Raw genomic sequence first — 13,006 nt, forward strand, 5'->3', positions numbered from 1 at the left:
TTACAGTTCATAAACTCTACAACAGTATATAATGCTCTACTCTTAAGCCACTTAGCTACTAGAACTGTATATTTTACTTACAAGTGATCAGTTGTTGCCAACAGAAATTGGCAGTTTATTGTAAATCACAACTACCTGTTGATATTAACTAATGAAATGTTTATTCAATCTAATACTAGGTTTAATACGATTTTGTTTTTGTCTTGTGTTATGTTATGTATATAATTATGATCATTAAATTTTTCAATATTTTCTTTTACATAGTCATAAATTAAGTTGTTAAACAAATTGTTTTACATGAATCAGATTTATATAGGCCACGTATTAGCCATTCTATAATTGTTTTCATAGAAATATCAATTTTACAGCTTTCCTCCAAATTATTCTCACTAGAATGATTATTATTGCAGGTACATATGATTCATCATTACTTCAATAATTACTAGATCAAAATCTAGCTTGTTCTAGGATATTAGCAATACAAATAAAGGGTAAAAAATAGAGTGAACAGAAAGTTCTGTATTTAATTTGTTATTGTAAATTATACACTATACAAACTATTTACAAATTTATTATATACATAAATTATTCACTTTTCTGGTTCAGCTACATATTCTGTTTTATCTATGATCTTGAAGCCTTCAGCTCGAAAAATTGTTGCTTTTTTAACGCCAAGTGTTTCAGCCCAGTAGACCCCTGCGGCAAATAATTAACTATGATTATTCGTTCCTGGCTTAAGATATACATAACCATATATAGTAGGTTATGATATACATAATATGTTAACAGGAGATACATTAAGATCATGACAATACTGTATGATTGAACTACTGTCACTAAGTCAAGGGAAAGGTCTGCCTGGCTCAATGGGGCAGGTACTAAGCTGTGTTTTGCTCACTAAAATCTTGTATATGCCAAATTAATTTTGTTAAAAATTATAAATCCAACAAATTAATAAATTGTAAAACTTTTCAGAAAATCCAAGGTCTTTAAAATGTTGGTTACATTAGAAATTTAACAGAATGAAAATTCTTATTTAATTACATAAAAATACTGTAGTAAAATGATATATTCACATTTTGTTCATTAAGTTAGATTTAATATCAATGTTTAGAAATAAAAGCTAGGGTGAAGTAGTAATGGTACTTCAACATAAAGAGTTTGCTGAAATCATATCTTGTCACCAACCTTTAACATTGACATTCTTTCTATTATTTTTTTTCTTTCTGCCATATGAATAATCTACATGGATTAATATGTCACATGGTAAAATCGCATAAGATTGTACTCTGCTTGTTTACAAATTTATTATTCTACTATTTTCTTGTTGTCACCATGGTTACCCATAAGCCCAATGTAAAAATATTTGCTTACGCTCAGCAACATCCCATGGAGTGGCATGTACCATAATAAACCCAGTGATGTCTATATATCAATGAAGCTTAATAAAAAATTCAAATCTATAGGACATTTACTTACCGCTTCTTTGTGTAAAAGCTTTAACCTCTTAACGCCCACTGTGCCAAATTTGTCACATACCCATTTTATGCATGTAGTATAGTGTCAGAATGAAAATTACAACCTTAAATGCCCATTGTGTGACACATATGGAACTATTTTCAATAATTTACTGTACTGTGCTGTTGCCTGGTGGCAGTTATGTGAACTACAGCCAGTGAGCAGATCTACCATACACAGTAAACACCAATTCTTCATAACCTCTAAGTCTTCATACCTGTATTTAGCAGAAAAAAAGTAAGTACCCTTTTTATAAAATATGGTCTAGTTTACATAGTTAACTGAAAGTGTGTTACAGTAGTTTTAGTTCATAAAATATGTCTAGTTTATGTTTTATGATGCTTTTTTAGGTTTGTGCCAAATTTGTCACATTGGGCACAACTGTAAAACTGCAGTTTTTCAGTTCGTCCCAAAAATTGGCACATTGGGCATTAAAGTCAACCTACAAGCTTTTTGTACAACAATGTTTATTTTTGTCAGATGTCACATTGTCGACTAAGAAGACATAACAACACAACTTCGCTTTTACCCCCCCGATGACAGTGAAGACAGTTTGGTGGATGACTCAGATGAGGATCCAGATTACACCCCTGGCCGTGACAAAAAGAACAAGTTAGCCTTATTTTGTAAGTTTATTTATACCATTAATTCCATAATTAACTTAGTTAGGCTCATACTTACTAATCTAAATTTATATTCAATACTAATAGGCTATGTTCTGTTTATTATATGTCTTTTCTTGTTATGACAGCACCATTTTTAATGCACACGGTTAGGATAATTCAGATTATGTTACAACTAGGCTGTATAGAAAATGTTTCAGCGGTGCTGTTATATACTAGTAAAGACCTCAATATGTTATTTATTTTAGTGTGAAATACATACTTTTTTTGTGGTTTGAAAAAAAGCAAGGCAACAGCGAGTTTGTTTTGTTTCAGTGAACAATGCAGCGAGCTCCAGTGATGTCACAGATGAAGACGAAGAGAACATCCCATCAACGTCTACAGCCACAAAAAAGAAGATTCCAAAAAAAACCAGCACCTGCTTGGAATGAAGTGAATCCAGATAACAGTGAGAAACCTTCTCCGCCAATGCTAGAATTAAGTAACGAACATGTACTTCAGTCTCCAGTTGACTACTTCAAAGATTTTTTTTTGACAATGACCTTTTAACTTTGATTGCTACTCAGTCAAACTTGTATAGTGTCCAAAAAAAAAAAATCCGAATAAACCCTTGAATACCTCAGAGAAGGAAGTAGAGCAGTTTATAGGCATTTGCATCTACATGAGCATTTATGGTCTACCTAGGAGTAGGATGTATTGGAATGGAAATACACGAGTAGAAAAGGTTGCACATGTTATGTCACGTAACAGATGGGAGGAACTGAAGGCCAACTTGCACTTCAATAACAATGATCACATGCCATTACAGAATGATCCAAACAAAGATAGGCTATTTAAAATCCGCCCACTAGTTGATGCTCTTCAAAACAAATTCAAAAACATTCCTATTGAGGAACAAATGCTCTGTGTTGATGAACAGATTGTGCCCTTCAAAGGCACATCTTTACTAAAAACAGTACAACCCGATGAAACCCCACAAGTGGGGATACAAACTGTTTGTACTTTGTGACAGCAAGGGTTGATTCACAATTTTGAGATCTACACTGGTCGCATACTACCTGCTTACTTCCCTACCTGACATTGGAGCTAGTTCAAATGTTGTTTTTTACGACTGCGTTGAAACACTTTGCCTCGTAATGAAAACAAATTCTTAATCTATTTTGATAACTGGTACTCATCACCCAGCTCTCTTAGTGACTCTAGCAAATATTGGTTTCCAATCCCTCGGGGGACCATTCGACTAGGACGATTTCCAGGCTTGTTGTTTTCATCTGACCAAGAAATGAAAAAGAAAGGCCGTGGGTCTTATGAGGAAAAAAGAGGCAACAATTGATGGGGTAAAAAATTAGGGCTGTAAAATGGTTAGAACAATCGAGGGTGTCTCTTTGCGTCAACTTTTGAGTCTGCTTGCCCTATCAACACTGTGCAACGCTTTGACTCTAAAGGTCGTGAGCAGATTGATGTCACTTGCCCTAAAATCGTTACAACATACAATTAAGTTCATGGGGGGAGTGGACCTTCTAGATGGGACTTATCAGCTACTACCGAATTAATCTAAGATCTCGGAAGTTTTATTTGAGGTTTTTCTTCCACTTTGTTGACGTAAGTATTGTCAATGGATGGCTTCTCTTCAGACGAGACTGTCAACATAATGGAATTGCTAAGCAGGGAGTAATGGATTTGCTAGCTTTCCGGTGTGAGGTGGCCGAGTCTCTTTGTAACTTAGGAGCTGACCCAATAAAAAGAGGAAGGCCATCAACAGACAGGGTAGAGAACGAATTTTCAAAGAAAAAGAAGAAAGGTCCATGTGTCAATATCCCTATACCAGATGTTAGAAAAGATGGAGTTGGACATTGGCCATCTGTTTGTCGAAGATAGGCAGAGATGCAAGCATCCCTTCTGCAAGCAGAAATCATCCATTATGTGTGAAAAGTGTAAAGTTTCACCTCTGCCTAAACAAAGGAAAGAACTGTTTTGTGGATTTCCACTTGTAAGGTGCTCCTTATACTGGTGTAGTAATGTGTTTTACTTATAATTCTAAATATACTGTAATTATGAAGCAATATACTATTAGTTTTTTTTTATGTCCTGTTTACTTTCTCTAAAGTGCACTATTTTCTCTATTGCCCAATGTGCCAGATTTGGCACTTACCCAAAATTTGGTTAAATAGTAAATTTAAAAATCTGAAAAAAATTACAGGTCATCTAAGTACCATTTAAAGTAACTTTTAGCATAAAATAATTTTTTTTATATACTGCATCATGTAGTGGGCATTAAGAGGTTAAATCACTTTATAAATTAATTGCGTATAAATTAATTGTCAATAAATCACTTGTACAATATTAAATAGCTCCCTAAAGAGAGGGGATCCTTATCATATTAAATATATCATTGTTTCTAATCAATACAAAAAATTACAAAGTTTGAATTTAGCTTCCTTCTTTATTGTGTTTTAAGGTATTTAAAAGTTAAAAGAGGTGCTCAAATATTTGGTTCCCCACTTTAATACATCACTCTAAACGGTTGTACAGTGAAATTCTCACATGACGAAAAGCATTTCCTATTAAATAAAGGCTAAAACTTTAAAAATTCTTACTAATAATTCCTCTTCTTTCTTAACATAAGTACTGTACAAAATTATCTTCATCTCTCACAAGGAAAAAGATCCAAAGGAGTAGTATGCAATTTCGCAATCTTGGGAGGGCCAAGCTATAGGACTGCTATGAAACAAACCAATGCTGCCCATAGATATAGTTCCAATAATTGTGTATAATGTAGCCATAATGATATGGTACCCATTAATTTAAATCTAAAAGCCCTGTTTTATTTTTAAGCTTACATCTTGTAAAAGATATGGAAGATTATTTCCCAAAAACATTATATCAGAATTTATAAGATCAGTAGTATACATAATCTTGTGTATTTGTTACCCAGCTCAAACTTTTAGCGTACATCTTGAAAAAGATCTGGAAGACTTTTTCCCAAAAATACTGTCACAGAATTTATGAGATCAGTAGTATACAGGGTGTAAATTAAGTCCTAATACATCTCGATATATTCCAAACAGATTGAGATATTGATTGATCTTCACCATACCTATTAAATCATTTTATGGATTTTTTTGAGAATAAATAAATTTCCCTCTCCTTTTAAAAGGTGATAACTTTCAATTTTCAAATTCCAACCCCTATCTTATGACATGTTCTTTTAACGCTAAATCAAAAAGGAACACAATGACACTAAGAAAACATCTCCACAGTGTTTCTAGCAAGTTTAGTTGTTATATATCCAGGTGTATCAGGACTTAATTTACACCCTGAGATGTAAGGGGTTATTAGCTCATAACTTTTGGTACGAACATCATAGAGATATTTTATTCATATTATTGTGTTTATATTGAATAGACTTTAAAATGACATATCACAAGATAAAGGTTACAATTTGAAAATTTAAAGTTACCCCCATCTAACCTCCTTTGAAAAGGGGAGACAATTTTTTTTATCCTCCAAAAATCCAAAAAAAGTATTTTAATAAGTACGGTGAAGATTGTAAATGTATATCAGTTTGGAATGTATCCAGGTATATCTATTGATCTACCCTTGTAGCATAATATCTTGACATTTGAGGTTAGTGATGAGCCACCCCTGGACATCCATAAGATTGTGTAGATTTAAGTGACACATTGGTTTTTGCTGTACCCAGTGTAGGTTCAACTGGAAAGTATAAACCAGCCAGAAGTGAACCCTCCTGGGGATTTTTAATACCTTACAGTGTACTATTGACTTACCAGGACGTTGTTCAGCTTCTTCTTCTAGTTTAAGTCCATAATATCTAGCCCAATCATGTTTTTTATTATAAGTATAATAAATCACCACTCCAAGAGCATTCCACGCAAAAAAAGCGTACACAAAAGCTAATCTTTTTCTCCATTCCATTGCATCTAATTCATGCATGGGTCTCATATTTCTTCGTATTAACCGCCTTAACCACCTCATGGTTAATATTTAACTGCAAAAAAATATTAACATGAAAATCATTCTCAGACAATGTGATTCAGAAAATACCATATTCCTCAATATTAGATGCATTAACAATTTTACATTGTTGTTTTCATTTAACCCAATGATATATCATTCTGAGAATGTCGGTCAAGAAATAAACTACAATAATACATATATATATATATATATATATATATATATATATATATATATATATATATATATATATATTATTGTACTAATATATAAATATTAGTTTAAAAATATTGTTCAATGATATAGCTTTCTTCTATAAATTTATGAAAAGAGCTGTTGATATTTTCATTGCATCCAAGATTTTTGTGTTTCTATAAAATAAACAGGTCTTCAACATTTTATAAAGTTCACACACACACACTGATTGTTTTTATAACATATATGGATTAAATCTCCAAAATCCTATTATGTTTTTAAAAAGAATTATTTCTAGGTACTTAAAAATTACCAGAAAACAATTCAATAAGTATATTTAGAGCAACAAATTAAATTAAACTTCATATTTTTAGGAAACCATGTCCACAAATTAGGACAAGCCTTTTCTGTGAAAAGTAACCAACAACAGTTGAAAAGTTATTTGTAACTTAAAACTAACAATTAAATTAAATTTGAAAACTACACGAAAATTACACCTAATATGCTATTTTATGATTTAATAAAAAAATAGTCATATAATAGTTTCTCACAGCTTATTGTTATCATTTTTCCATATTATACAAAAATCCTAATCCTTAATTCTAGTGGTGTTGGAAATAGGTCAACTTGAATAAGGGGTAGGCCAGATCCACAGAAAGGACACGAGATACACACAAAAAACATTTAACTATTTAATGTTCAAGGCTAAATGCTACCTGCCAAAACATATCATTAATTCATTAGTATAGAAGTACCACACTATATAGCTTCTTTACAGGCATAAAACCAGTCTAAGCAAAAAACTATGAAATAAAGATGTACCATACCCAGGGACGGGTAGGGTACGATAAGCAGACCTGGTTTTTGATATCGAAGAATGTAATCATCGATACCTAATATTTACATCTCAAATCCTAGACTATCAATCGATAAAAAAGTATCTATAGTCCTCAATAAGAATCATATTCTTTGTTTGAAGGTTATTTTTGACGATGGAAGGATTGTGAAGGAAACAGGATTTTTCCGGACATTTGCCATCGTTAAGTGAAACAAGAAAACAGTAACACTACGTTTCGAGATCTGCAATCTGATCTCTTCTTCAGGTAAAGAACTAACCTAATACATAATTACAAACTAGGTTAAAATAAACAAATCTTACTAAAGCGTTGTGGCACGCCTGAGTCAGGAATCACAACCTACATGTTGTATGTCAACTTCACTAACACTAAAGACATGCACTTAATAAAAAAACTATACAAAACACCAATAATTAAACTAAACTACGGAATACAGGTCACAATATGTCTTCACTCGTCTACTAACCATTTACGACTGACCAGAGGGGGTAGCCAATGGTAATCGTGACGGCCGGCTAAAACAAGATGGCGGAAATACAAGGGAAGGAGAACAGGAATGGGCCCTTTCGTTATTATTGGTTCATGCGAGATGAACTTCTTAAAACCATATTGTGACTCCGCATTGGTTTATTGCAAATATCCGATCCGTTTGATACTTTTGGTATTCTCTTTAGTTCATTTTTTAGAATTGGCAACCAAAGCGGCCTAATCTCGACTGATGGTTGACTGATTGGTTGGTCTGCCAATTTAATGTATGTTGCCTCAATTAATTTCCTTTTGAAGAAATGTGGTTCCCGATGTATTATGTGGGCTTCATCCCAATTCATATGATGGTCTTCGGACCAACAATGGTGTGCAATTTTTGACTTTTCTGTGAAACCCTTTCTCGTGTTTTCTTTGTGTTCTTTTATCCTTATGTTTAGTGGTCTTTTTGTCTCGCCTATGTATTCCCTATTGCAGCTACATTTTATACTGTAAACACAGTTTTTGGAATCCTGTGTGCCATTTTTTGGTTTTGTTTTTACGAGACTTTGTCTAAGAGTGTTGTGTGTTTTAAACGCGGTTCTAATGTTAATTATTGGTGTTTTGTATAGTTTTTTTATTAAGTGCATGTCTTTAGTGTTAGTGAAGTTGACATACAACATGTAGGTTGTGATTCCTGACTCAGGCGTGCCACAACGCTTTAGTAAGATTTGTTTATTTTAACCTAGTTTGTAATTATGTATTAGGTTAGTTCTTTACCTGAAGAAGAGATCAGATTGCAGATCTCGAAACGTAGTGTTACTGTTTTCTTGTTTCACTTAACGATGGCAAATGTCCGGAAAAATCCTGTTTCCTTCAAGAATCATATGTTTTAAATTAAAATATGAATTTAATATTTACAGTGATCAAACAAATTATTATACCCAAAATTAGGAAACCTGAAGACGACCATATTTGTTCCTCTCACAGTTACAGTTTTTTTCTAACAAATGTCACATAATGGGTTTTTCGGTACGAGTCCAACATGAAGCCACGAAAAACGTCTTATCATCTTTCAAAGCAATGTAGTTTTCTAAAATTGACTGCCATTTTTAATAATCAAATGCTACTTATGTAAAATTGAAATATTACCTTACGTGTATTATTTGAAAGTGTTTACAGCTGTTGATATAGATTATTTAGGTTAATTGTTCAAAATCATTAATCAGTATCAATTGATTATATTGATGGTTATGATTAATTAATTTCATTTGCCAATTTCGATATAAAAAACCGGGTCCGCTTATCATACCCTGCCCCCCAGGGACAAGTAAGAGAAGTAGGTACAAGAGATGTAAAATAAAACCAATTATTGAAGTATATCCTTTAGAAGAATTTTTTTTCTAATGTGGCGACATAGTGTGTCAGATCAAAGAAGTTAGGCAAAAGAATTAAAACAAAAAAGAATACTTCAACACCTGAAGTCCTGAAGAACGACAACACAACCATCATACTCTAGACAAAAGGAATGTAGTGCAAAGATCTTATAAATATCTTGATTAAGTTCATCGGTCAGCTTGGTACACAATTTCCTTTAAATATGGCTAACTGAAAAAACTTGCAGGCATATCTTTAATTTTTAAAATACTGAGAAAACAAACAACATTTTTTTAACACGTCTCTGTTTTCCTTGTCTATGTTACTTCTTCTTGAATATGTATAAAAAGTGTTTTCAAAATAGTTTTGTACATTTTTGAGGCACGGCCATCCATATGTTTTTTTTAGTATTTCGCCTGTAAAATCAATTTATCTCCAAAAATTGGTGTGGCCTAAGAATAAGGGTTATATTGTAGTATAATAGCAGTCTGCATATTGAATGTGTATAGAAAGTTTCAGCAAAATCAGGTTGTAATTTCTGAGGTACGGCCATCCATAGGTGTTTCCAGTATTTGACCTGTGAAATCGATATAGCTCCGAAAATAGGCCCGGAATAAGAATTAGGGTTGTTTTGTAATATAGTAGACTGTGTCTTAATGTTTAAAGAGTTTTATCAAAATCGGCTTGTACGTTTTTGAGGTAAGGCCATTCATAATTTGTTTTTTCTGTATTTAGCCTGTAAATTTGACTAAACTTTGTTCATTTAAAAGCTGTATTTGAAATTTTGTAATGCCAATTAAGTAAATTCTAAAGATTTTGTTTTATATTTGTTTTGAAACAATAAAATTTATTCAATTTTATTTTAACGACTGGTCCAGGAACTATATTAGGAGTGGTTCACGAACAAGGTTAGGATTCGTGTCAGAAGATTAGTTATTTCTATGGATGGAATAGTGATGGGACTATTGACTACTTTTTACAATCGACTAGTGACTAGTGGACAACATTCAAACACCAACTAGACTAGTCGTGAAAACTAGTCAACTAGTCTTTCTTGTCTTGACATGAAAAGAAGTCTACTGTAATTGCTCTTATAGTTCAACGCTATTTAGTACTACCTTTATCTGATAAATAAAAAACCCCTTTCCCTTACTGTGATACATTAAAAAAAAGGTAATTTCAGATATTTATTACTTGCAAAAAAGTATGTATGTTTGCTAGCAACGTCAGTCTTTTCTAAACGACTTTTTCAATTTCCTAACAAGTAGGAAAATGATAGATGTAGTAGACATGTCCCAAAAAATGTTAATAAAATATTAGGCTATATTTACATTCTAATAAGAAATAAAAATAATATAATTCAAACCAATGATGTAGCCTACTGCAAAGTGAGTACAACAGAATTCTGTTGTTAATTATTCACAAAATAGTGTTACAAAACTTAAGCATTTTCTTTAAAATACATCATTTATACTTCTAATTACGAGAATTTTTAGGTAGGTAGAAAAACTAACTACTAGATGTATACTGAAATAAACTAGTTGATTAATTTATGGTCTACTGTAGTGATATCTGAAGGTTTTCATTATCAACAAATGAACATCTTTACTTTACTGTATAAATAACTAGTTGTCAGTCGACTAAATTTATTAGTCATTAATGTAGGCTAGCCTATCAAGTATAAGCTCTAGCAAAACGCTACAGTACATTCAAAACCCAATGCAACTTATATTACTAGTGGTTCAACTGCAACTAGTCAAATCCAGGCACTAGTCCCTAGTCGAATAAACAGGCAGTGTACTGGTCATTTAGCCCAACACTAGGATGAAATCTATGGACAGTTTCACAATGCTGCTGACACTTTAACTTAGAAATGGCTACTGCACTCAAAAGGTTAATGTAATCAGTTTTTTAACAAATTATAAATATCTATAATTCAGACTTTTCTGAATTGATACCCATTTTTTCTAATAAATAGCTTAGTTGGTTAGATGATTTAATTTATTTGGTTGCTGAATTATACTGCAGCCCAACTCAATACTAACTTGATTTATTTGATTTCTAAATAATCAAAATGCACATGACAAAATATACTCCAAAATTACAATAAGTTAACTTACCAATTACTATATAAAACTAATTTTAGAAATATAAAGACGATCTGGTGACTTTGTATTCAATAGAAAAATAAAATTAAACAATCTTAAGTTTTCTTTTATTATATTATACTCCGCATAAAAATTAAAAAAAAAAAAAATACTTTTCTAATAATGGTTATTTTCTACTATTAATACCAAATAGAAGTAGATTGTAGATAGCCTAGGTCAACCTCGTCAGTCTTCTGACATTTCATCAATTCTCTTCTAATACTCAGTCTCAAGCTCAACTGACTACTGACATCACTGACATCACTAAGAACTAAGCAAGCAAACAAACACACACAAAACTTAACCTCAACGTGCCTCATCTTTAATTTTTGTATTTGTTTATTTAAAGGTTTCGATTTTATACCATGTTGTTTCATTGTAAATCATGCTGTATTTTGCTATTACTTTATAATTTTATAAACCCCTTTTAAGTTGCTTGGCCAACTAATTAATTAATAATATTAATAATATTATAATAATATATTATATTAAATAATGTTTATATTTATATTTAGATAATTAGTTATGATGTTTAAATATGTTTATGTTATGTCGTGGATTAATAACGATGAAAATAGAAACTATACCTCTATTAATTTAATTTAATTTAATTATGGATTTTAAAGTGCAAATAGAAAAACTTATAGGAAATTCATCATGGCAAAGAAATAAGCATCTAATGACTCAAATGAAGCTGATTATACATCGTGTCGAATATGATATTGTTAAGGTTATCCTGCTGAAACAAATAAAGCTGCAGTGGAAGTGGAAAATAAAAATGTGCACGAAGCCGTTAAGGCTTATAAAAGGAGGATTCCTTGGCGCACGTAATCATTGCGAATGACCTTGTTGATGCACATGTAAAGTTGACTGCTACAAGTGAGTATGCTTGTATACTAGCATGCAATATTTGGTAGAAATTTTTAAGTGTTTATGAGCAATCATTTAGTCAGAGACTTCATAGGATAATGGAACAGTTTAAATTTTGCATGGATGCAAGTGAAGATATTGTTAAGTATATTTCAAGACCTCAATTTACATTTCGTGAAATAAATGAAGAATTGTCAAAACCTGGAGTATCAGCTTTACCTGAACTTGGGTTTATGTCAAGGATCATGAGCATCTTACCAAATGAATAGGTATTTTTAGTTTGTGAGTGTTTGGTAAAGTATTCCTTAAAGAAATCTCTGTTGACATGTTAATTGAACGTATTCGGCTGATTGAATCCTTTTTACCTGAAATCTACAAATGGACAAGCTTTAAATGCAAGTAAAAACTCTGTAAAGGCATTTAAGATGGTAAAACAACGGAGGATTGCTGTAAGAAACAATTCAAGATGCTACATTTCTACTGGTTTCCATTCTGCTGCACGGTGCCCGTAAAAACACCTTAAGCCTAAAAAGGAAAGCAAAGGTTTGAGTTGAAGAAGTTAATCAAATGGTCCGTTTATGTGTTATGTTGCCGGTGGAGTTTCAAGCTGACTCTGGAGTTACGCATTACACGTGCTACCGCAAAGATTTCTTTTACGCACAAATGACTCGTTTGCTGAACCAGTCGGTACTTTGGGGTATGGTGAGGTTATTAATGCCCTTGGGGAAGGAAACATATATGGTATAGTCACAATTGGACATCAAGAATCGAGTAGAGTTTTGAATAAAATTAGGTATATTCCTAGTATTATTAAGAATTTAGTGTCTGTGATTTGTTCAGTTGGAAGGCGTTACATTTTAAAAGCATGAATGGATAATAATTGTGTCTTCAAGAAAACCAGAAACCCTCCGTTGTTTTGTCAAAAACAAAATGGACTGTATGAGTTAGACATGGACGTTTTATTAGCAGTTATCAAGGC

General features: G+C 32.2%; 1 protein-coding gene across 1 annotated transcript; it reads right to left on the reverse strand.

Annotated features, from left to right (window-relative positions):
• Positions 1–515: 515 nt before the first annotated feature.
• Positions 516–11,458, reverse strand: LOC124372824. Its single transcript, XM_046831231.1, has 3 exons — positions 11,131–11,458; positions 5,930–6,150; positions 516–696 (listed from the first exon to the last, which is right to left on the reverse strand). The coding sequence occupies exons 2-3, from the start codon at positions 6,135–6,137 to the stop codon at positions 590–592; spliced, it is 315 nt and encodes a 104-aa protein (XP_046687187.1). The 5' UTR covers positions 6,138–6,150; positions 11,131–11,458; the 3' UTR covers positions 516–589.
• Positions 11,459–13,006: the final 1,548 nt, after the last annotated feature.

This window comes from Homalodisca vitripennis, chromosome 1 (genome assembly GCF_021130785.1).
Source record: "Homalodisca vitripennis isolate AUS2020 chromosome 1, UT_GWSS_2.1, whole genome shotgun sequence".
Lineage (NCBI taxonomy): Eukaryota > Metazoa > Arthropoda > Insecta > Hemiptera > Cicadellidae > Homalodisca > Homalodisca vitripennis.